Below are 26056 nucleotides of genomic sequence, written 5' to 3' on the forward strand. Positions count from 1 at the left end.
ATCTGAAAGAAAGTCTAACTCATCAGAGCCCCTGATAGCTCAGGATGGTCTGAGATAGAAATGCTTCCTGCTAATTCCCAGCCCTGTCTGTTCTATCACTTCTGCTTCTGGTGAAGTTTCTTATGACAACACAGTTGTGCTGAGGTTGGGATTTGTGAGCTGGGGTTAGGTGCAAAAGGTTGCAACTTTCCTGTGAGATACACACATTCCTTCATGTCAAGGCAAAGGTTGTGGTCACTATTGTCATAACAAATCAAAATACATCTAAACACATTTCTCTAAGATATTTTAACAGTATTGGATCTCTCCCTCAAGAGTAACTTAATAGTCAGTCTTTAAAATAAGGATTTGTGGCCAGTCATGGATTCAGGAGTAGTTTTTGGACCAGAATTAATTAGAAAACAGCTTGCTGCTTATAATTTCACGGAGGGATTTCATAACTAATGGGCCCTTTTTTTGCTCTTTTTCCCCTCTCTTTTTCTTTTCTAACCATTAAGAAAGCAATCAAATATTATATCATGTGCAAGAAATTAAGTATTTAATGAAGTTTTCTTCAGAAGGCTTCCTTCTGGGATGTTTTGCAAATCTCTGTATTTGTGGACCTTGTAAGGAAAATGTAGAAACAAAAATGTTCCTTCTTCAGTCCAAGTGAAGGTGTCATGCTCCTGTGTCACAATACTCAACAACTGTTTGTGAAATTCTTCTCTTGGCTTGTAGTCAGTGAAGGATATCAAGGCTTTAATTATTACTAAATGCAGGAATTTCCCTCACCGCTTAGGTTCAGTAGTGATTGTATTACATTACATGCTAACAAGAGGATAAACCAGTGCTGTTTGTGAATGGGAAAATATATGGTATTTCTTTAATACAGTAATTTGACAGAAGGAGAATCATACAGCATTGGTTTTGCTTTCTGTATTTCTTTAGCTATCTAGATACATGTAAAATACATAACCAGGCATGTTTCAGACACATGAAATAATTTTATTGTATTATATTTGTTAATGTTGTGCTGGCTATGAGCAACTACTGTTCTTTATAAAGAAAACAGATCTTTTCTTCTGAACTTTGTTTCTGGTATGTTGTGTGGCCAGAAATTTAAGCCTTGCTGCCCCTGAAATTTTGGACACAAGCTAGTGTTCAAAATGAGAGTGAAGAGCAACCGTAGTTCCCTCACTGAGCCTCCAAACAGCTGGTTCCTGTTTTAAGCCACCACAATTACTTATAAATACAGAAACTTAGCACATATCTTCCCGGTGAATAAGAAGGAACTTTCTTTTTGGCTACTATTTTGAAAGGCCAGCTTAAATTCCATATGCTGTGCTGTGCATCTTTGTTAATGGAGCTTGGAGGGTTGCCAAGGGCAGTTTGTTGTCTCTCTCCTTTTTAGTGGTGAGTGAGACTAGAAAAATGCTACTGATACTGTGGGACAGTAATAAGCCTGTAAAGGGTCATCCTACCACCTGCTGCAAGGCAGGATATTGAACTCCAGCTCCTGCACAAAGTGAGTGCAGTGAGTGCTTCATGGAAACTCACACCAGAAGTGGAAAGAGGGAGCTTTCAGTCCTGTGCTCCTCTTTTGACAAACCCTAGGAAATGTTTTCTGATCCTGCATCTCTGAACTTCTGGCCAGCTTTTGTTCCTTCTTTAGAGAATTATCAAAGTTCAGCAATAGTTGCAAACTAGAGCAGCAAGGTTTGTAGCAGTCCTACTTAGAGGGGAAAATGGGAAGCAGCAGAGAGTCATCTCTTAGGGAGATGCATCTACTTATCCTAGAGGGAGAATGATAGAAGATGAACTTGACTGCAGATCTGAAGGTCAAAAGAAAGTCTGTGTCCTGGGGAATGCAGTGAAAACTGCAGCACTTTTGGCAGCTGAGAGTGAGGTGGGTGAATTTGGGAGTTAGGCTAACTAGAGAGATGCAATAGCTGTTTATGGGAATGGAGAAGCTATTTTATTTATTTTTATTACAAGTGCCAGTACATTATTTCCAGCAAGAACTTCAATCCTTAAAGCCTTGCAAATGAGTTTCATATAACAGCATTTGTAGAAGAGCTGTGAGCAGACTGATCTTTTTTTTTTTTCTTTCCCATCTCTTTTCCCTCCCTCCAGCTAAATTCCAACCTACATCTGCCCTTCCACTGAAAGCTTAAAACCTTTTTCCTTCTGTGTGACCTTTGCCCTCCCTTTTAAGCAAGTGCAGGAGCAGGGGTCAGAAGTCTTGTCCATCTCCTCCCAGCAGCAAGAGTTCTTCCTGAACATGGGAAAAATCCAATGAGAAAATCAGGATTCGCATTCAGGCCAGTCCAGCATATGTTAAAACCTTGACACTTGGATGTTATCAAAATATTATTGCCAATATTGAGCTCTTTTTAGTCCTGTACAATTTTTCTTTTCTTCTTAAAATTTAGGTAGGTGCTTCTGCTCTTATTTTTGGAATCAAAGTATGAAAAGCAGAGGGTGATTTGAACATTTCCATTTTTAATAGGTCCATTAAGAAGACAGAACTGTTACTGTCAAAATACAATTATTCACACAGCTCTTATATGTCTAATCTGACATGAAAATGCCTTAGACAATGTAGGCTACCTTTGCTCTCCTAGGAATCTGACAAGATCAAGACCTACATGTTTCTTTTCACAAACTATGGGCAATTTGTTTTCCCTTTGAGTATAAAATATTTATTTCCTTTTCATTCTGACCTTTACAGAGGGATGTGAAACCCGTGAACTGCATCTTTTGAAAAATACCTCTGAATACAAAATAATTGAAGCTGATGGTTTACATTCAATTAGATGATGAAATGTCAGTCAAAATTCTGGTTTAAGCCACATGAGGAATGAGTACGTTTTAACATTTTAGATCTTAGGTATGTGAAAAATTGAACATTCTTTGTGGTCTGGCTCTTGCTTTTTCTGTATATACCATCCTAACCGTTTTTCCTGAGCATGGAACAGGGAGGGGTCGTTTGCAATGCCCAAGCTGTGAGGTGGCTCCCTGCTGGTCTATTTTGGCATTTTGCTGACCTGTACTGATGCCAGACTCATATGTTCGTTATTATTTAGATCTCTTAAGAGATAAATTTGTCTCTGCTCATAGTTACTAAATTTAAAGGGGCTTATGTATAGCAACTCTGGGGAGTTGCTCAGATAAATAATACTGAGAGATTGTTTGGCCTTGTGTAGATTTAAATGACCCATTACATCATGGTGACATGTTTTGTAATGAGTAGAACTGTGGTCATGTACAAAAAAAGTGACCATTCTTATTTGCTCTGTGCTGTCAGTACTGTAATATAACAAGATATGCAAGGATACACTAAATAGTTTTCTATATTCTGCTCTGAATATGTGAGTGTCAAACAACTCAAAACAAACATGAGGCTGAATTAGGAAAATGAGCCACATGTGTTCTTGGTTGTGTTGACTTGAGTCCCTGCTTGGCATCAGTTGTGAACTTGGATCCAAGACTTCATGCAAATATAGATATCTGTGTCAGAGACAGGGGTAAGGAGGCCAGCTGAGCTGTGTCACCCTTGCCTTCCCTGGCTCTCTTGACATTTTGGAAAAGTACTTTCTAAGAACAACCTGAGTATTGGCAGGAACATATAATGTTCAGACAAGATTGTGTGCAAGTGTTTGTCAGTAAGATTCTAGAGCTCTCCTAGTGAAATCAATGTTAAATGTGTATGTGGTGAGTACCTCTAAATACATTGATTTATGACAGGCATTGATGCTTGGTGTTGTTATTGACAGATTTTTCTCCCTATATTTTATTTCATGTGTAAAGAATAATGTTCAGAAAGAATGTTCAAAGGACCATGAATTCTTCAAGAGTATCAGGGAAGTGGAATCCTGTCTATATTACCTTGGGGGTTTTTTTTGGCCATTATTTTGGTGTTAAAAAGATCTAAAATCAACACATTTCAACTGCTGGTATGCAAACTTTCAATCATGGTGAAAGATACCTGAGCATTTCCCTATATTCTTGTGCTTCTGCCTTCAATTACTTGATTTCTTCTGATGCATTCAAGGTGGGTAGAAGTCACAGAACATCCAGTTGTTCCCATAGTCCATTGAGCTGAGTGGGGAGATGTTATGATTTAAGAGGCCCTGGAGTCTTCAGGTAAACAGTCTTCACTGTTTAAAATGTCAGAGTTTGTAAAACTCTCCTGGAGCTGTCTTCTTTAAACATGGTGTTTAAATTACAAACTGAAAAAACAAAGAGCAAGTCTAACAGATATCCCTGACAGAATTCTGTTTACTTTGCTCTAACAATGACACCATATATTTGTTTAGAGACATAAAATATATATGTACAAATAAAGGCAGAATTGGCCTAATCAAAATGTGGGTGGGAGGAAAGTGAATAACCTTGTTCTGTGAATGAATGTAAATTTCTGTAGTGTGGTCTCTTTAGATATGTTCTCAGATGTGTTCTCGTCATTGTTTACATCTCATCTGTTCCTGTTTTCTGAAAGCACTAGTTTGCTTCACTTTGCTGACATAAAACAAGTCTTTGAAGATGGTCTACTGTAAGAGAAACAACCTTGTGTCACAGTGCATGTGCCAAGCTGAAATTAAAAAAATCAGAGTTTTGGTTGTGGGAGCAGTGTTAGTAATTTTGCTAATGTCCCTCTGTATTTCATTCTGCAGCTGTCAATGGGAATAGTGATAAAGGTGATGAAAAGCTGTTGGCTAACACTGATGAAGTATATAGTATTTCCAGCATACTTTAAGCTCTGAGTATTAGCAGATGCTGTGTATGAAAAAACATTTTGCCAGGAAACCAAGTTTTAAACATTTAACTGTGCTTGACACTGACGTTGTCCTTAATGATGCTGTCCTTATACTGCATTTGCATGTTCATTTCACACTGACAGCTCTGATTTCTGCAAGATCATTTCTGTAGCTATTCTGAAATTAACCATTAGAAACAGCATTTGCAGAGGAGAGGAAAAGAATCCAGCTAAGATATTTGTGCAGTAGGTAGAGCTTTTAATGCAGTTTAAGGATCTGGACAGTGCTAAAACTTATCTTCTACGAGATAAAACAGTAGAGCATAATTGCAAAACCGTGGAGAAATGTAGTTCTGGCGATGCTTCAGCAAATTATATGGTAGCCTTCAGATGAAAGTGCACTGAAGTGTCAGGCTAAGTCATAAAGAAAGACACTGAGTTGGCTGTCACATGTTCTGTGCACAGACAGGAGTGAGATTTGCATCTTCCAGACCTTAGGAACATCTGGTCACTGTTACTTCTCAGATATAACTAAGAGTAGCCGTGCAACATCAGCTGGCTCCCTCAGTACTTGTAGGGACACTTTTAGGTTTTATGAACCTGTGTATGCCCAGTTTGTTTAAATGTCCTATATCCAGCAAGCTTCAGTCTTACAGACTGCAACCAGAATCTAAAAGACCCCAGATCCACAAGCAGGTTAAGATTCAGTAGAGTGCTAAAACGTTGGCTTTGCAAATGTAGTTGCGAAATGAAGGAACATTACTATTGTGATTTAGTTTATAAAAGGATATAATGTGACCTTCAAACATCTGCTTATAAAGAGAGGGTGTTAAGCAGGACTATAGGCCAGATCACTTTGTTCTTAAAATGACATTTTTGGAACTTTCATTACAAGGACTGGCTGTTCCTTGCTTTGTGAGAGGCCCCTACAAAAGTGTACTGACATGTGAAATTCCTCTCTCATAGTGCTGCCTCTCTGGGCTGCTGTCCTTCTGCCATATGGTCAGTCAGAAGGATTATTTGCTTATAGGTTTGACAATAACAGGAAAGCTATTCAAATGGTGAAAGTTTACTAGTGCTGTACAAATGTGTTTAGTCTTGGCTTAGCTTCCAACAGCTGAGGCAAGGAAGTTTATCAATCTCAATATAATTATTTACTGCCTTGTAATGACGACTCTGATGGCCTAGTAGCTAATGCATTGCTGGGAAATATGCTCCTCTATCATATGTAGTCTTTATATTGAAATTCTGTGCAGGAAAGAGCAGCATAAGCAGTCCTGCTGTTCCAGTCTTTTAACAGCACCAATAGTCCCTCCAGAGCACAGTTAATTTTGTGGGGCCATAGACTGGAGTGCATGGATACAGTGATTGCTGCCCAGCAGCTCCTTCCTTGGCATGTTTGTCCAGACATCTCATGTATCAGGCACACCCCCTGCTCCTTCCCTGCATGGCTTTTGCTATGGATTGGAATGAAATGGGAAGTCTCTCACAGGACGGGAAGAAAGTAACACTGAACAGGGTCTAAACCTCCCCATACTGAGAGCTGAGTAGCTGTGGCTCTTTGCTGTGCTTGGGCAGGAGATGGCTGTGAGGAAATTCCAAGTGTTGGAGCAGCAGTGTAGTAAGTGCAAGAGATGGCAAATTATTTTAATTTCTTGATCATAAATAAGAGGTAAAAAGGAAGCATGGAGCTGAGTATGGAAACTACTTCTTTCCAATAATAGACTGTGTTTGTGGAGTTCTGTGTTTAAAATCCACAGATCCTCTCTTGGTCCTGGTAAACATGAAGATACCCTCAAAATAACATTTCAGTCTTGTTCGTGGCTGGTTCTTATACATAACTTGAAAATGTGGGCTGTATGGAAAATGTTTTGGTAGTTTTATATCTATAGTTTTGTGTGTCCGTATATATATATAGACTACAATTTCTGGTGCCTGTATGAGGTGCTTTGTCTAAATATCAACTTAGGGTTGGGCACACAGTACAAAATACTCCCTTGAGACACAGCCAGTACTCAGTCACCAGATAAAATGGCATTTGAATTTGCTTGAGAAGGACATTTTGGTAACAAGCTCAGTCTTGCCTCTGTTGGAGTCTGTCAGAAGTTTCCATTGACCCCTCTGAATGCAGGATTCACAAGTGCTTGCAAATCTTTAGTGAGGTCAGATTCTTTGCCCTTCATGCCAGTGCGCCCAGCAAAGAAAAAGACTAATCCCACGAGGATCTGAGCCCATCAAAGTGGGAGAAGTAAATACAATTGAATACTTAAATTCAAACCTTGTATCCCCTATCTTCTATGAAGTGCAGTCTTACATTGCACTTAATCCTATCTAAGTGTGGGCTACCCTGTGTCCTGATTGTGGTTTCCTGCCTCCCTTTTGCTGGGATCAGTTGGTTAGATGGTGAGGCAGATCAGTTTATTGTTCTGACAGAAAAGCACCCTCTGCTGTTCTTCTGACCCTTCACAGACTCACAGTTTGCTGCCTCTGAAGGGGTGGGAATGGGGAGCAACAAGACAGGGAGAGGAATCTGTGAGAGTGGAAATGAGACTTGGGGCAGCAGCCTACAGTCCAGAGGAATTAATGTGAAACAAGGATGATTGTATGAGTAAACCTTGCCAAATCAAACTCCTAGTGGCCTGTTCAGGTACCAGAAACACACTCAAACTTTTACTGCCTGGACAGAGTGAAGGAACTAAGTCAGCTAGAACAGTGTCAGTGAAAACTGTGAATGTTGTCACAGCAGATGTGTTTTGTCCCTGTGTGTTTAAGGGGTAATACAGCACCCATTCCTACTTGCACTGGGCTGAGACTAGCCTAAGTGTATGTGCCATTTTCTTGAAGAAGTTTCATAGCTGTTTATCTTCTAAAAACTGTTGCATCCTTCCAATAGCTTTTCACTGATCTTTGTTACTTAAATTTCAGCTAGAGGAAGGAAGAATTAGAGCAGTTCATATTGATGTTGTTTGTTTGGAAAAGGTGGAAAAATAGTTCGAGGTACATTTAGGATTTGTTTTTCAGATAATGACTTTCCAGTCACTTCATGCCATGACAAATACATGATGATTTCAGCAGTCATCAAGAGACTGTATTAATATTTATCTTAAGGCAAATGAGTACGTTGCAGAAACTTTTAACTTCAAAGTGCTGTACAAATGAAGGGGACCTCTCAAACAAACATGCTTTTTCTGTTTAGTGCTATTGCAACCAGATTGTGCTCTGTGTGTGTGTCATAGGTGATAATGTGGCAAAAATACCCAGGAGTTGTCTGGTGGAGATTGTTGCTAGCAGGAGCCTTTCAGGACTGGAGGACTGTGCAGCTCTTTCTCACTGTTGCTTTATATCCACCTCTGGAGAATAATGCAGTGACTACATTGTGCTGTAGGTGTTGTCAGAGCTCAGGCCTGGAAAATTGAATTTTTTCTTGTGTGAGACTTTTAACCAGAAGGGAATTGTGGAAGTCTATTTTAATAATTTTCTTACTCAGTTATTTGTTACAAAAATTTCTCTGTTTCATTGGGTTGTGAGCTCAGCTGTCAGTCTTATTGAGCAAGACTATCTATTTTTTTTTGCCTGTTCAGATCTCTAACATTTGTTAGAGGCCAGTAGTCCTGATACTTACCTGGAATTATCCTGTGCATGTATTAATAGACTGTCCTGCTGATACAGTCTCACTGCTGTACTGAAGGGCTCTGCTCTGTACTCTGCTTCTGCATGTGTTATTAATGCTGTATACAAAGTGCCGTAATGATGCCTGCAGTACAAAGAATTCTCTCAGAAAACACTGTTTTTCTTCACCAAAATGGCATTTGTTTGATTTGTAGGCCTATAACTATAACACTATTTAAATTTTCTTCACTAGATTTTAGATGTTCTTTTTTTTTTCCTGCTGTTCTATGCAAAGAACAATCACAGTAAGAGTGAAAACAAGGCTTTCAAGACATAGCTTTTTGAAAATTGATTTGAAATGGTTTTGACATCTTCAAGAATTTGAACCAGAATTTGTGGCTAGTTGTTTTGGTGATTTCAATTATTACCACTATAGTAAATAATATTTTCTAGAGCTTTTGTAGGTTTCCTGGATGTTTGTGTCCTGCAAGCCCAGGAAGGTGATGTCTCTGCCCCTGCATTTACTGTCTCCCAAGCCTTCTATAGCTGAAGGAAGAAAGAAGGCTGGGGAGTCTAACTAAAGTGTGTTCATTGGCAGAACACACCTGGTCTGCTCAGTTGCAGGGGATGTAGATGTGGTCTGTGATTATAACCCACAAGGCAATGGCCAGGTCCATCTGTGGACGCATGGCTGTTGTAACCTTGCAGCTCTGGGAGTCACATCCGTTCAGACTTGATGAGTAAAATCATCTTGTAAAAAGCAAATTATTTGATCTGAAGTTACCTAAATAACTCAGTCTTACTGGGCAGTTCAAAGTATAAATTCTTTCCACTCCTGCATTTTCAGAAATTTTCGGGAACATGAAACACTAAATTTTAAGTTATCCCTTGTCCAGATCTAAACTGTGTTGCTGCCTAGTTTAACTCTTCAAGGGGCCATGCAATGGGGGTCTTAAAATATTCTCCTAAATTGCAATGCATGCAAATATTACTAAGCCTGTTCTGATGCTAGGGCAGAGGTGGCTTTGGGAAAGTCAGTGCAGGTCTGTAAGTGTTCTGTCTGTTTAGATGAATAGCTTTTCTTTTTTCATGCTAAATTTGCTGTTTTTCCCAAAATTCTCTCCAAAGTTTCTTCTTTAGGATATACTATTATCCTCTAGGCCATTATTTTTTCTGATATTGTAGGATCAGAATTTATCAGTGTGTTATGTTGCAACTCTGTATCCCTGAACAAAGCAGCAGGGCTGCAAGGATGTCGGCTTTCATTGTGATCTGCTCTGCTGCTTTTTGGGGCAGGGTTGGTCAAGGGGAATTCAACAGAGTTTTGGTAATAGGCTCCAAAATCAAATGAACTTGTGCAAGGCAAATTTACAGCGTGCCTTTTCTCCTTAAGAAAACTCTCAGTGGCAAACAATCTGAAAGGACCCAACATCTCAATAAGTCACGGTCCCTCCCCTCTGCTCCCTGTCCTGAAAGGGCCCTTTGTTCCCAGGTTTCAAGGTGGGCTCATTGACTTTCATGTTACCATGGAGCCAGCGTGTCTTTCTGCCTGAATTATATTTGCTGGTAATCTCCACAGTTTTTTCAGCAAATTAACACAGGTGATTTGTGAGTGGACTTGGTTGGACTAAAGGCCAGCGAAGAACCTGTTTGAATAACCAGATGAAGAAATTAAAGGTGTAAAAATAAAGTTCTGGGGTAAGCCTTGGTTGAAAGAGGGAGGGCAGCTAACCAGAAATGCTGTTAACTTCTAGTTTCTATTATATGTAACACAGGAAGGCTGGTGTTGGGTTTTAATGCTGGAAAACTTAAATACAAGCGAATCAAGTAAAGCTCTGTTAAAATTTAGAATTTAAAATTGACAGCAGTGCCTATGGAGTTACTTAGATGAAGAAGGAAGAGATACTTTCATGGCAATTAATGGTCCACACAGTTAAAAGCTAGGTGATTCTGATTTGTTCAATAAAACCTATACATGCATTTACTATTTTTTCTCAATACATATAAGCCAGTTGTCAAATAATACAATTGCATTTAACCACTTAGATGGAATAGTTTTTCTCCAAAAAATTCTGATTCAATGAATTTGAGGAATTTGATGAAATGGACCAATTTCGTTGACCTTCTGTGCAGGAATGATGAACATTTTCATAACATTAAGCCACTTTGATTCTAGTCCTGTTGTGGAAGTTTCATGCTTAGGTATTCCAAGGAAGAATGGATAATTTCCTAGAAGATACATATGTGATTTTTCATCAGTACTGTGTTAGACATATTTTCTGTTGGTTCTCAGAGAGTCCTTGATTTGCCGAGTGTGCTGTCCTCTCATTGAATCTCAGAGCGCTCAGCACATGGCAGGGCAGGTCCCTGCCAATAAGAGCAGTTCCTTTTGCCTGGCATTTCCTTGGGAGTGATAGCACTTGGAAATCTCTCAGTCTGTTATTTTAAGAACATCTGTTGTTTCGTGTCACAAACCATGGTATTTTTCAACAGGAGCCAGTGTAAAAGTTAGAACCCAGTTTACCAATTAAGGAAAAAATGGAGTACTCTTTTCTTGATACAGTACAATTTGAACTAAATAGCATGCAAGTGAAAGTACAATAAGCCAGGCTGTACAAAAACACACAGGAGAAATGAATATCCAGTATAGAGAAGAATTGTTTGTTCTTCCATTTGACTTTTTACTTATATTTGTGATGTTATTATTATGCATGTGGTCAAAAAATAAAAAAACTGCTTAAGTTGGCAAAGTCCTTGAAAAAAGTTGTTTGAAATAGCGTGGGTGTTTTTTTCTCAGGAGGGACAGCTGTGCTTAGCTAGCATGTTGCTCAGTGAGACCGTAAATTTTAGCACTGATCTTCATTTCATGAATTGTTGGGTTTGCTGTTCTGAGTGATAATGTTCAAGGTTGGATATTAAGTTACTAAGAATTTTCTAGTAGTGTGTTTTCTACATTGCATGTACAGCAACTTTTAATCTCCTGGGTAGGTGCTGTATGTGTAGTGTAAGTCATCCCTTATCACACAATGCCTGACAGCTAAGAAATAAAAGAACTCAAAGCTCAGCTTAGGGCACTTGGAAAGTTTCAGATGAGTTATTGGTGGTATGGTTTCAACTATTACAGTGTCCATTCTGAGCAGTGATTCCTTTTTTTGTTTCTTTTCTCGTCTTTTTCAGTTTTTTTTCTTTTTTTTTTCTTTTTTTTTCTTTTTTTTTCTTTTTTTTTTTCTTTTTTTTCTTTTTGTTTTCTTTTTTTTTCTTTTTTTTTTCTTTTTGTTTTCTTTTTTTTTTCTTTTTTTTTTTCTTTAGTAAAACTCATTTTGAATATGGTGGCAGCTGGTTCTTAAGTGAAAAGCCTTTACCCTCTGAGTTCTCCATGTCTGAGCAATTCTAACTGCACAACAGTGGAGTCAGTCCTGAGGCTCTGCTTGAGAGGATTTATACAAACAGGTCATAAGATGTTGATTTCAATGAAATTTTGTGATTTTTAATTCCACTGTAGTGGTTTCTCTGTTTAGGTGACATCTGTCCTTTATTATCTCTGGTGGGTTTCAGGGAAGACAGAGCAAGGTAATGCCCTGAGCAGAATGGATGTACTCTTACAGGACAACTTTATTGTTGTACAAAATAACTTCTGTAAACATGCTTGCTTGGACTTCCAGAATTAAATAACCGTTTATTTAACATTTTGTCCATTTTTTAATGTTAATTGGTTAAGACTTCATTTTAGCTGCTTTTACTTCCTGAGCTGCTTTTTGCCATCTCCCAGATGGGAAGTCCTAAGGTATGGCTTTAGGTTGGACAGGGGTAAAAGGGGATTAGAGGGTTAAAAATTTTAACAAGTCACCATTTCAAACAGTTGCTTGCAAGGGCACACACACCTATTGATAAAGATCTATGCCTCTGGCATGAAAGAGTTCTGAAGATTATATAAAGTAGGCATTTCGGTTCTAAATTGCATCAGACTCCAGAATCTAATTTTGTAGATAGTTTTAGTCTTTCTGATGACAGATTTTCCTTTGCATGGTTTAATAAAGACTGAAAAAAAGATTTCTTTAAATTTCATGTCAGATTCTGTGACAAACTGGACATCTGAAGGTTCATGTTGAATATGCTCAGTATATGCCTTTTCTTATCTGTAAAAGAGTCTGAAATAAATGTCTTGGTTTCTGTCCCCCAACATACAAAATAATATGTGAAACAAAAAAAATCTAAAAAAAGTTTTACTTACATAGAGGAAAAAATGAAACTAAAATCTTAAATTAATGTTTGCATTATTTTCCAGTTGAGGAGTTGTGATAATGATGTCTCCAAAGACATATTTTCAGTTTTTTTAGCTGTTGCTAAGAATAGTTTCCTTTTGCCTCAGTTTTTCCTTCCCTTATCCAGTACTAGCAAACCAAGACATTTGGTTCTGTGCTTTCTAATACATCATTCTAAAGTTCATACTCTGCTTAATAGCCTAGAAATACGCCTAAAAAAACCCCAGGATATTTGTAAATAAAATCACACATTTATTCTGCCAGTTCTATGTTTTGTCCTTTTTTGGTTTCCTGGGAGAAAGTGTGGCAGCACACTTTGTCTCAGATTTAATCAGTACCTATTCCTCAGCAAACATACTCTTGTCCTGTCAAAATACTGCATCAAGCTATACCTCCTCTGATCTGTTTAATCTAGATAAATGTTATAAAGGGCTTTTGTCTTTTCCCACTCCAGACAGGTAAGATTATCCATAATGGGGACTGTACATTTTGTCTTGGCAAAACTTTACAAGATCCACAGTTGATGAATAGACATCCGCTCTGCTCTGAAGTGTTACTTGAAATTAAATGGGCCTAACAGTAAATTAAATACATGGCTGCACAATGGAACTACTTAAATTTCCTTTGATATTTTATAGTTGTTTACCTTAGTTTATACTTTCTCACTTCTCCTTTATCAATGCCAATAAGAAGAGAAGTTATCACGATATGCCAGGGTCTTCTCCAGCATTTAGAACACCTTAGCCTTTTTTGGGTTCTCAAGTTGCTGCCTAATTTACAAATAGCTCAGTCGTGTGCAGTGTGCTCTGTAGTGAGTCTGCACTGTGCTTGCTGGGCTGGCTGCAGGGGAATCCTTAAGCAAAGCAGTTGTGCCCTGCAGGGAAGGGCTTGGCTGGCTGAATTACTATAAGGGGTTGTTTTACCATGAAAGGACAGGTTGCTTGAAAGCCTCAGTGAAATGAGAAGGGCAGCCCAGAAAACAAATCTGAGCCAACAGCTCTAATAGTAAATACAACATCCTGTTGTATATGTTATGTGCTATATCTACAGATAAAAGTGTGATTGTTCTGTGGCAAGAAAGTCACAGTTTGATTTTACGTCTTGGATTCATCAGATAAACCAGAAACCTCAGAGTCCTGAGTGTTCATCTAAAACTGTGGACTGTGGTGCTGTGTTTGCCCTGCACATGTGTCCTACCAGGTTCAGAGACAGATCCAGGAACCTCTTCCAGGGGCTCTGCCATTGCTGCTCTACAGAGCAAAAGTGCAGAAAAGCCCACTTTCAATATTCCTTTTTCGTGGTCCCCCCTTTGAATTTCCAGGGCCTGGGATGAGCTCCCCCTCAGAGCTGTTGTGTAAATGTGAAGTAAGAGAGGGATTCCTGAGAATGTGCAGAATGTGATTCTTTTAAAGTACCCCAGACATACTCAGCTGGAGGATAGGGAACTAGCAGTCTTGGCTGTAGCTGTTAATACAGGTTGGGCAGAATTTGGAAAGGATTTGTAAAAGAAATTTGTATTTCTGTTACCTAAAAGTCTTGAGTTCCCAGCCTTGTGTCCTCCAAGCCCTTGTTACTCTGCTCTGGCTGATCTGAAGCTGTTCTGTCTCTTCCTTGCACCCCTTCACCCCTACTGTTTGTATCTGCATTTTGGGATTGCTTGCTTTTGTTAGCTTCCAACTGATGGACAGGTGTTTTATTTGCTCCCATGGGTTTGAGAAAGCAACTTTCATTTGGAATACTGCTGGGGATAAAACTTGAGAGGCCCCACAGAATCTGTTGGTGTAGATGAATGCTGGGAAATAAGTAGGTTTTTTGGTTTTTTTTCTGTAGAAAACCTGCCTGGTCTCTGCCCGCCTTTTTCTTTTCTATTTCACATCAGCAGCCAGAGCCTGCAGGCTTTTGGGTTCACATGCTGCTGAAACCCAAGCTCCTGGGCCTTGCTACAGAACTTGAAAGGTGTGCCCAGATCTTTCTCCAATGTCAGAAACATCCATTTTATTTTATCCTGGAAAGACTAATTTTTCAGGTTTTCTTTTTTCCTAACCTTTGTTCCCTATGGAATGAAAAAAATGTAAGAAATGTAGTATTTCCAGTAGATAAAATTTTTGCCCTCCCTGTCTCTTCCCAGAGATAGTTTGTTTGAAAAATACTTTGCAGGACCACCACTGTGTTTGTAGAGAGCATTAAGATAAATGTGTTTATAGATAAGCTGTGTTTAGAAACATATGGTTATTTTCATCAGTATGATAGGAGGGCTCATCAAAGTCACTTCAGTCTCTACAACTATAGCTAGAAAAGGGAATTACTTTAGTAAATCCATGGTTAGTTATGTAAGCCTGCTTGCATGATGATATAGTATCTCAAATGCATACTCTTGGTTGTTTAACATAATTTACTTTTACGATTTTCTACCTATTGCTTACTCTTTGTAATTCTGATATTTTTATAGCATTGGGAAATTCTTAATTGCCAACTGATTTATCCTCTGTTAGGGACTAAATGGGCAGCCTTTGGACTTCAAAGGGCATTTAGACTGCATTTGCTGCTTGGATGGGCCTTTTATGCAACTTCTCTTTTGCAGAGTTATAGGGCTACAGACAAACAACATGTCTGAATTTTACTCTTATTACTTTTAATTTGTTTGCTTTGTTGAAGGTGCACACAGATATACATGCAGTTTTAAGGATGTGCTATATTCATTATTTTTCATTTTAACATAGAGGAACTGATTTATCACTGACATTTGTGCTAGCATAAGATGTTTGTAAATGGTACTGATGTCCTGGTGGTATTCTACATTTCTCATAAAGGATAAATGACCAGTCAAGAGTGCAAAGTTGTTAACAGCCAAGAGTAGACAGTTGTATGCTGCTGGGACATGTTGAGACTTGATAAGTCCCACTCCCTGAAGATAGAAATAGTACACTAGAAATAGCATAGAGGATAGAGGAGCAGCTCCAAAGATACTTTTTAAAAAAATATTTTTTTCTTAATTATGTTTACTAGTATGGTGCCCAAACATTACTTAACAACAAGGACCCATTGTGCAAGGACACAAACATAGTAGCAGACATCTTTTTCCCCTAAAGGAGAGCAATTTCTCTGTGATTCTGCTCTTTGAAGTATTTTGTGGGTGGAGCATGCAGTGCCTCCCTGGTTTCTTTTGTGATTTAATTAACCAAGAAGACGCTATGTGCATGGTACTTTCCAAAGCCGATGTAGTAAATCTTTCCTAGAGGACTTAAAACACAGTGGGATGTCTCACTGTGCTATTTGCAGTGGCTTTACTCTGTTCTTGCTTTAGTCAATGACAAAATCTCCAGGGAAATGAGTGAGGATGCATCCACATCCAAGCCAGCTCTTATTATCAGGATCACAAAGTGCAAGGGAATGTCTACAGGGATGGAAGCTAAAGAGTTAATCATGTTGGTACTATAACAGGTCGTCTTCTGACCGTTCCAGGAGATGACTGCATATGTTTTTATTTAGATACTCTATAATTATATAGACTTTCAGCTGTTTGGGCCTTTTGGCCCTTCTGTGACGTGTGATGAAGATTGTCTGTTTAAAAAATAGGGTGAAAGCTTAGGTGAGAGCAAATGAGTTGCTGAGTTGTTTATCTGTGCCACCTCAAAAGGAAGGAGTGACCTTGATGTAGATATTGTAGGTGACCTGGAGAAGATGGGTAAACTTTATACCCATGGGCCATAATACTTTGCTAACTTTTGCTGCTCATGAGAGTGGTTCTTGGCAGATTCCACCATCTGCAGCTGATGTGTGCCATTGCTTTTGGAAATTTAATCTGGGGTAAGTATATTTATAATCTGAACAGACAAATACTGAGTCTGTAGCCATTAGTTTGGGATACAGGCATAGGTAATTGTTTTTGTGTAAAATCGACATGCCCAGCCCATCTGTGTATAAATCCCATTATTAATTAATTCCACAATTATTAATGACAAGCTCCCAGAGCAATAATCTCTTTCTATAGGAACATTTCTTAAAGTAAACTCGGTTGTTAGTCACTCACTTTGATTTTCAGAACTGTAGTCCTCTGGTAATTAAGCATGGGACATCAGAGTTTCTTAATGAGTGCCTTGATAATGTGACCAGGGATTTGAACACAAGGCACTGTGTGAGATTATTTAGTGCAGATTTGGAGTCCCTGCTGCTGTTAGGAGTGCTTGCATTCCCTCCCCAAAATATGGACTTTGTAGAGTTAGAATTGTCAGAGTAATGTGGTGGTTGAAGTTGTCCCAGACTTTTTTTATGTTCCATGTTGTGGGATGGGGATGCAGGAGCTTTCCTATGTATGCATTCTGCAAATACTAGAGGTATAAAATGGCTATGACTAATAAGGATTCTGTATTGTTTCTGTCACTTTGCTGTGGAGAAAAGTTGCTGTCTAGGTTTTTTCAATGTCTGTGCAAATGTGCATACCTGGGAATTCAGTGCTGAGGGCAACCTTTTCCTAATCTGACAAGGAAGGAATCTGTAATATTACAAACATTTTATTTTGTCCTGTGGGCTAATCAAGGGAAACAAGTGCCACATTCTAGCTAAAATCTACATGACATATTCATTTAAAATAAAATAAAAGTGTCAAATAGGGATTTTCATACACTTCTCTCATGTGTTTTGGAATAACACTGCTTCTCTTATAGAGGTATTTTTATCTTTCTCAAGGTGATTATTCCTAAAGAAGGAATTGTGCTATTTGGTTTTTCTTTCCTTGTCATGTTTAGTGTCATCTGTGCAGGGAAGGGCAGTTTGCTGTACTTTGTGGAAGCTGAGGCAAAGGAGGAGTTAATGCATATCCTTGTTTCTTTGCAGGATTGTTCTGTGCTCAGGGAGGTATCCTGTGACTGTTTCTGAGGCTTTCTATGAGCAAAGCCAGCATGTGCCCAAGTTCATCTCTGTTAAGCAGGGCATTCAGCTGTGTTCTTTGGTCCCAGTGATATCAGAATTAAACATGGAATTGTAGAATGGACTATTTTGGGGGTTTTTTTCACTAAATACATGTTTAACAGGGTACAGCAATGTGCAGCCATGTTTTTGGGAAGGTCATGTTTTCATTAGGGAAATAAAGTAGTAGTTAATAAAAAAATTAATACTAATGTGGATATGTGTGCCATATATGCACAAACAGAGCAGACCTGGGGGGATTTTGGTTATTTTTTTGGACACAAGTTGTTTTACTTTGGAGAGAATTTAATGGAAGAAACTGGAATGAAAATAATTGAAACCAATGGTATTCCTTTGAGCAGGATTGGTGGTGGCTTCAGTGACCTTGGTGGTTACACAAATTCTTTTACAATACCTTGAAGGATGCAATCAGAATAGCAAAGGATTAGACTCAAGTGCAGTGAGGGTTGACTGGCTGGAACTCCCAGTTTGCAGCTCCCAACTGTGTTTTGGGCAGTGTTTAATGCTGAGTCAGCTGAGCCTGCAGACCACGTTGTCCATGTGAAGAAATGGCTCAAAAGCCCCTTGGCTCAGAGGCTCTGTTCATGAGCAGTTCCTTGTGCTCATCCTGCTGTTGCTGCTACTCCCCAGCAGAAAGATCAAGTTCTTTGTTAGATGGTTTACCTGCTCCTACCTACAATTTTTGTATTTGCAGGCAGGTCCTTCCAGGCCATGTACATTTACTCTGCTGCCTTGTATGTTGCTTTAGAGAGGTTGGAATGAACATTCTGGGACACTTCTTTTGGCATCACAGCTGTGGGGTCTCTTTACTCTTTGGCTCTAGTCCAGAACAAGCTGAAGTCAATGGAAAGATTTGAATGCCACTGCTTCTTCATGAATCAACTGCATAAATGCTTGATAGAGGTACACCAGGAGCATGAGAGGAAAATTTGCCTTACAATGACTCTTAGTTTTGAATGTCTTTTAATAATAGTTTCTCACTTGTATCGATACTTCTCAAAGAGAGTGTTTTGATATTTTTTCTACATTGAAATCATGGTAGCAATTCTTATGTAAGTCTGAAATAACTCAGTTAAAATCAGGATGTATGTTACTCAGTTGATATTATTGCTGTTTAAATCTCAGAGTATGAGTTTTTGTAACAGTGCTGCTATTTTGTTTTTTCTTTTCAAGATCTTGATCTGCTTCCGTGCAATGAAATGAAAATGGTTTCATTAATTTCTCTTATAGTGATGGAGCTTACCAGTAAAACTAATAACCTTTTTTTAAGTCCTTATGTTTTTCAAGAGCATATTCATCAATCTGAAAGGTAGAGTAGTAGGAAAAAAATCCCTTCCCTGAACATGCACAGAACAAGTGTGACAGGCTCATGTTTATGTGGGTCAGGTTACAATCTGTAAATGTTTGAATGACCTTACATTCATATATTTGAATGGGAAAATGTATTAACCTTTTCAGAAGAGAACACTGTTGTCTAGAATCTTACATGCAACCTTTAGAGTTGTGTTCACAAATATTATGCACATGGCTGTTTAGGATTTAAATAGCCATGGAGTGTCTGATGTCAGCTACTTCCCCTAAATGAAATACTCAGGACATGTACACCTGGTTTGGAGCCAACTGGCTTTGATTTGCTTCCTTTCCAAATGCCTTCATTCATAAGTGAGCAAAGTGATCCTCATGCTGTGAAAAAGAAACCTAGAAGTACATGGTGAACAAAATTTTACACAAACTAGACTTAAGTTCATGGTGACCATTCCTTGTCTCAGCAGAAAGCTTGCAGATGCCCTTAGAGTCTATTCTATAACCTCCAGATACAGTTTGTCTCCTTCTCTTTGCTTTTGGGTAGTTTGTAGGCTGGCTGGTAATTTTTGTTTTCTTAGCTGTTTGGTTTTCTTTTTTACCTCTACTTCATTCTTGATTTTCTGCTGCTGACAGAATTGTCTGTGGTGCATTTCCCATTATGGTGCCTCTCTTTTGGTGCCTTTGTTCAGTTCCAGTTTGGTGTTAGATCCTACCACAGGATTTTAATGAGTAGTCCAAAAGCCCCATATCTAATGGGGCCTCATCTGAACAAAGCTGCCAAAATGTCTGCACAGTGTTTCATAGGATTTTTTAAAACTTGATACCTCTTAGATTTGCTTGAAGGTTGTTATGACTATTTTACAGCAAGAGATGACACTTCTTTCTGGATAGGGAAGTATGGGAGATTGGATTTAAGGCCTTTTGTTAATATCTGTTAATTGTAAGTTCAAAGGTGTTTAATTTAGCAAAACAGTATAAATATCAGCATGTGTAGAGATTTTTATTTATCTTCAGCAGAACACTGATCAAGTGATATCAGACTAGTTACTTTCTTAGAGAAAGCTGATTCAAAGAAGCTCAAAAGTTGAGAAGCTTGCATGAATTGTCTTTCATTTTTCACGTTCCTCACTGTCAGAGAATTTTAAAGGCTTTAAAAATATTTCCTGTGAATACTTTTAGTAAGGAAATTTTTGGCTCCAGTCTGAACTTGTTTTGGCATTTAGTTTGATCACCTTCATATGAGAAGCTTAAATGTTTATTCCTTTCAGAATTTCAAACCCAGGCACTGTACCTGAACATGCTGGACAGTGAAAGTTTCCTTTAAGAGGGGTATTCATAGTGTGTGACAAAACTACATTGCTAAAGGGGACTTTTTTTCCAGGACTTACAGTACTGTCAGTAGCATTGCAGGGCTTTGGGAAGCCCAATCCTTCAAACCTGTTTAGTGTGGAAGCAGGTCAAATTCTATAAACTAAATTAATGTTGTTAACTTTCATGTACGCTGTTGGCTGGGAATTAAGCTTGTGATATAGGGACTTCTGATTGACATAAATATTGTAATTAATCTTAGAACAACTAATTCCAGTGAAGAAAATTGGGAATATATTTTCAGTTCAAATCCACGGTGGTTTCCTACACACTTCCTTGTACATGTGTTCTTAGTTAAAATGCCATTTTCTCTCATCCAGTAGCTTTTGTTCTTGTGCTTTAGGGATGCAGCTTCTTGTTCTTAGAAGCATGGAAGGGTCCCAAAATTAAATTTGTCTTGATAGTTCCTATTGATGTAAAGATACTTGTTTATGCAGGATGGCTGAGGCACACGTTGCTGTTACCAATTATGATCCTATAATAGTGTACTGCGAATCTCAAAACATCATCTAGTTTCATGGGTTGAGAGCCCTGGGAAGCACTCTGCACCTTGTAGAAGAGCACCAACTTGTGTAAATTCACTCAAAGAATTTCTAGCCCAACTTTTTCTATTTACTTGGTGATTCTGAAAAGGACCCTACTGTGGAAAAGTTAAAATGTAACTTTGCCCAATTACTTCTGAGCAAATTCACACAATAAATATAATGTAGGTGAAAAGTGTTGACAGAGCAAGTGTTTTAATTAAAGAAGATCTTCAGCTAACCAACAGTTATGAAATTTGATTTTTTCAAAATTTTTCTTTCTTTTTAGGGTGGAAAGAAGTCCTACATTGGACCATGTGGGGGCCGCAATTGCAGTGCTGGATGCAAATGTTTTCCGGAGAAGGGTGCACGGGTAAGTTTGTTTACACTAATATAACTTGTCCTTGCCTCTTACCAATCTTTTTAGAAATAAATGAATAAATAAACACCGTATTAATATGTGTAATTCTCAATCTAATGACCTCATGAAATGACAAATGATGAAGACCAGCTGCATTTCAAATGTCCCTGGCCAAGATTTCAAAAGCTGTTCTAAAGATTTACAAATGTCTCACTTTGTAATGAGTCTTCAATAGAATCCTGTTTCTTTATGGGATCTGAGCCCTAGTTCAAAAGAAGTCAGATGGTTTTAAAGTAGATTACAACAATTAAAATTAGGAAAATCAAAGTAGTGTGGGCTTCTAGTACAGATTTTGCCCAGGCCTTACTGGAATAGTTCCTGTTTATTTGTGGAAGTGTTTTTGATTTGTGTATTTGGTTGTGGAGGAGTAATAACTCAAAATGGATCTCAAAGCAATTCCCTTTGAGGAAGTTGGTTGTGTAGCTAAAGTCATTCTCTCCAAAGTCTTCATTTGAAGAAGCCAAATGTTTAAGCAAGATTTCTGTAACAATCTTTATTTCTTTTGCTTTTATGAACAGACTATAACTTATTTTAATGCAGCTGCTTATCTCCTCTCTTAGGGGAATGCAGTAATTGACTTCACTCTGCCTTCAATTGCAATGTTAATTTTTGTCCAGACACCATCTACTTAATGTTTTGTCTTAAGCTCTAGAGCATTTTAACATGTATGAAAATGAATCTTACAGATTTTGCTTTTGGAGATGAAAGGAGGAAAGAGCACGCAGTAGGTACTTGAGGAATTTGAAAGGCTTAAAGAGAAGGGAAATAATACAAGTCGTCTTGTTTAATTAATCAGCTGTACTTCCTGAAATCATATTGAAAACTCATCCTCTGAGCAAAACCAAAAGAAATTAAGTATTATTTAAACACCAGCAATCCTGATTTTTTTCCAGTCTATTTCAGTGACACAGTATGTGTATATGCAAGGCATTATTTTTTTTTGATTGAATTTAGGAAAATGTTGCTATTTAAAACTGATTGTTTTAAAAATTATGTTTTTTCTAATTACAGACAGAGTGTGAATGCTTAATTGATAACTGGTGATGTGTTTACTCTAGAAATATCAAAATTCTTTTAGTACATCATGTGGCAGAGGGAAAACATGTCTAAACAGATAAGCAGAAAAACTTTGCAAGGAAGTTCTCAATATACCCTAGAATATGAACTAAAGTGAATTGCTCAATACCTTTGTGATTAGATACAGTAAGGGACAGACCTAGTTTGGTTCTGGAACACAGTATCCTGTAAATGCTTTGACCTTTAGACAGCAATGAGCATCATTCTTCTGTCTCTCTACATTCCTGGGTCCAACTTGATTGTTTGAAGTGGCCACAATGCTGTTGACCTTGCAGTTTGAGCTCTTGGCATCTCTTTTGTTAAGATGTCACAAAGATTTTAGGCTGTTTTCATTGCTGACCTGAGAACTCATTTGGCTTTTAGCTTATTTCTTATGTGACCTGTATGGGCTGAGCATTTTCAGTCCTCCAAACACATATTCCATCCTGCTGAGACCCGTCCATGGAGTGGAGTGTCTGCTACAAGTGGTAATCTTGCCCTTTTACAACACTACTTCCATCAAGTGTGCTGAGCCCTCCTGACACGTTCTTGGACATCTGCAGGCAGCTACTGGAGGCCTGCCATGCCTGAGGATATGGAGGTGACTGGCTCAACTGGGAAGGGATGGTGCGATTATGTATCCTGCAGCACAGCTTGTTTCTTGCACTGTACAGCCTGAGGCTAATTCCTTGGCTTCCTGCCGAGCTGCTTCCCCACTGCTGCAGAGCCTTTAAGTTCAGAAAGGGAGACAGGACTTTGTCAATGCCCTGAATTCGTATTTTGTTCAAAAAATGTTTCAGCTGTCAATTTTCCACAATTAACCAGATCAGAATAAAGCTAAGCTTTCTTTTTGAAAGAAGAAAATAGCTAAAAAGCACAAAAATGACAATAAGCTGGCAGCTTAATGAAAATAATATAGACAGTGTCCTTAAATGTCCTCCTTGAATGCACTTTTGATCAGATCAAGCTTTAAATTTTTTATTTAGGCGATAAAAATGTCAAAACTGCCTCAGACTACTTGATTAGTAAGAGATGTTTCTAGAAACGGGATGCAGATGTGTGTAATCCACAGGTGCCCACATTCTTGTTTTCGCTACAGACTGCTACTGTATGTGCAGGATATATTAAACAACACCACAAACCACAAAGAAACACCAACCAACCAAAAAAAAACCCACCCCAAAACTCAACAAACCAGTATAATCTCACTATCTGTAAGACTGACCTTGTTAGAAGACTAATCTCTGTGCTGTGAGTCAGCAATTTGTGGAATAATTGAGATTCTTTTCTGAAGGAAGGGTGGTAGAGTGCTTCTCTAGCACCCCTTAGGGAGCTCTCCTAGCAGTGTGGTAAGGCACATCTCCTAAAAGCACAAAATTTCCCTTCTGTTGTCTGAATGCTTGCCTTACATTTGAAAAGCAGTAATGTTACCTTGTACCAATTTTAGTTGGTGCAAACTAGTTTAGTGCGTTGAATCTTGATATGATCCAATTTACTGTGAGGCCTGCACAAGGAGAAATCTGTTATGGAAGCATTCTTCATCTTAGCCAGTGATTCAGAATTGGTTCTTTTATCTAAAGATGAGTTAATGAAAAGCCTGTCTCTGTGTAATTCAGTGGTCAAACTCCTGGCCATTGCAGCCATTTCCCGCTCCTTATCAGTTTTTATCTTGTAAAGATGTGTGCGTAGCAATCCAGTGATTTGTGCAGAAGTCCGGTTCTTCATGGAGAAGGGTTGTCTTCACTGGAGGGTCCCAGCTAGGACCTTGTCTGGAGGTTTTCTCAGAGGACAAGTTAAAAGGTTAAACTGAATGTGTGGCTCTTACTACTGAAGTGCACAAGGGGATATCTGCACATGGTGTGATAGGGTGACAGTCGATATAATAGCAGGTGAAGCCCAGAAACCTAGGAGTTTTGGATCTCGTTGTTCCCCTAAACTGCTTTGCTAGAACTTGTACTGATTTTGATATGAAAGTTAATGTAATGCTCTGCAAAGAGCTTCCCAGAGGCTACATAAGCCCTGCCTAGCTGGAGTCTCTAAGTGAATGTATGCATCTTCTAAATCTCTGTGTCCCTACTCTCATTTTTCTGGCCAGCTGAGATACCAGTTATCCAGCTAAGGCAATTTGAAAGGGAATTCTGGTGTGATAGTACCCAAATGAACCCTGGTACATACAATTTTTTGGGACAGGAGACAGTCTGAACACAAACTTACACTGAACCCACTTTTGCATACAAGACTTACATACAGTCATCTTTAGGAACAACAACTGATGGGCAGAAAAAGTGCTTTATATTAAATTATGAAGCACAAGAGGAAAGGTGAAAGAAAATCAACCATATTAAATAAAAAGTTAAATGAGGAGGTGAATGTAAATTCTTATACTAGTTCCTATCCTAGTGCAAAGATATGTTCAGCTTCAGTGCAGGTGAGTGATCTCCAGCTAGGAGATTTTTGGGACTGTCAGAAGAATTTACTGTGTTTTAAAAAGTGTTTTTCGTTCCACTTGCTCACTGTTTGTCCACAGTTTATGGGCAGGGATAATGCTGCTGAGAGTTTCATTCTGTATTAGTGGCTGTCTTGCTAAGAATGCTCTGCAGATAAGTCAGCAGGGAACTGGAGGCATTTTTCATACTTTCAGAGTATCAAGAAGCACTAAATAGTTGGCTGCCTGCACCATTTCATTTTGCAGCTCATTTTGCATTTGTTTATAATAATGTTGGCTTTTTTGTTTTTATAATGTCATCAACTTTCAAACACTCATGAAGATAAAGTAGCAGACCCAGTCTTTGTTGCAAATATACCTTCTCCTGATGCCTGTTCACTTATCTTGGAATTTATAACAATATTAGAGCTTGTTTTAAACTTTGCTCAACATGTGCTGGAGCTAATCTTTTGGGTTTTTTCATTCTCCCCCACCAAAAAAGAAATTAAGGAACAAAAATTTTAAAATTGTTTCCAAGGCTTCACAAACCACTCAGGAGAGGCTGTGTCCCAGGCAGCTTTTACAGCTTACAGGTGCTGTAAATTGGGAAAAATTGGTATTGCTAATTATATATTTTTCCCTGTAATATGTAATCATGTCTATATATATATATAATATGTTCTTTAAAGCCCATTCAAATTTTATTATATTATCAATTAGAAAATTATTAATGGCACTATACAACCACTTTTCTGTCTCAAAAAATATCTCCTCAGAGACTGTTTCTAGCAGCTGGTGTGGCTGGAAGGGGTGTATCTGTAGAATGAGGCAATTGGTTCTGGGGACATGGTGGGCACTTTACACTGGTCCATTAAAGGACTTCTGGAGTGCATCAGATGTGCCAGGGAACTCATCCCCTGACCTGGTCCCACTCCAGCAAAATCACTCCTTGACTACACCACAGGGTGAAGCAAAGCACTGTGAATAGGAGGAATTGACTAAGATTGAGAGATTTGCTGAAAAATGTGGTTGCTATCTGAATGAAAGGTTGATGTGCCCAGAGACACATACAATTCCCTATGATTTTTGTGAAGTTAAAATGATGACAGTAAATGTAGTGTAAATTATCTCTGGGCAATCAGTTTTTGATAGAATAACTGTGGCATTCAAAGAAGCAAGAAAAGCTAGACAGATCCTCAACATCCATGCAATGAACAGTGTAACCTGAGGTCAGAACTTTGGATGATTAATCTAATTGTTATCTAACATAAACTAATGTCGCACTGGCAAGAGATCTTAGATTAACTTTTGTCTGGAACTAATCCCCTCAACTTAATGCTGGGTGTACGAAGTGTCTCTCTTGTGATAATTAGTTGAAGACTGGTTGACCTTTCTTTGTTATGAGATTGTAATAATTATAAATTG

General features: G+C 38.4%; 1 protein-coding gene across 1 annotated transcript in view; it reads left to right on the forward strand.

Moving 5' to 3' along the window:
* Window positions 1–26056, forward strand: part of COL4A6 (collagen type IV alpha 6 chain) — a 108368-nt gene that overhangs the window by 15101 nt on the left and 67211 nt on the right. Inside the window, exon 3 of the mRNA XM_074551533.1 lies at window positions 21019–21102. Coding sequence (XP_074407634.1) covers window positions 21019–21102 — 84 coding nt within the window. The remainder of the gene's footprint in view (window positions 1–21018; window positions 21103–26056) is intronic.

This window comes from Zonotrichia albicollis, chromosome 14 (genome assembly GCF_047830755.1).
Source record: "Zonotrichia albicollis isolate bZonAlb1 chromosome 14, bZonAlb1.hap1, whole genome shotgun sequence".
In the NCBI taxonomy this organism is placed as follows: domain Eukaryota; kingdom Metazoa; phylum Chordata; class Aves; order Passeriformes; family Passerellidae; genus Zonotrichia; species Zonotrichia albicollis.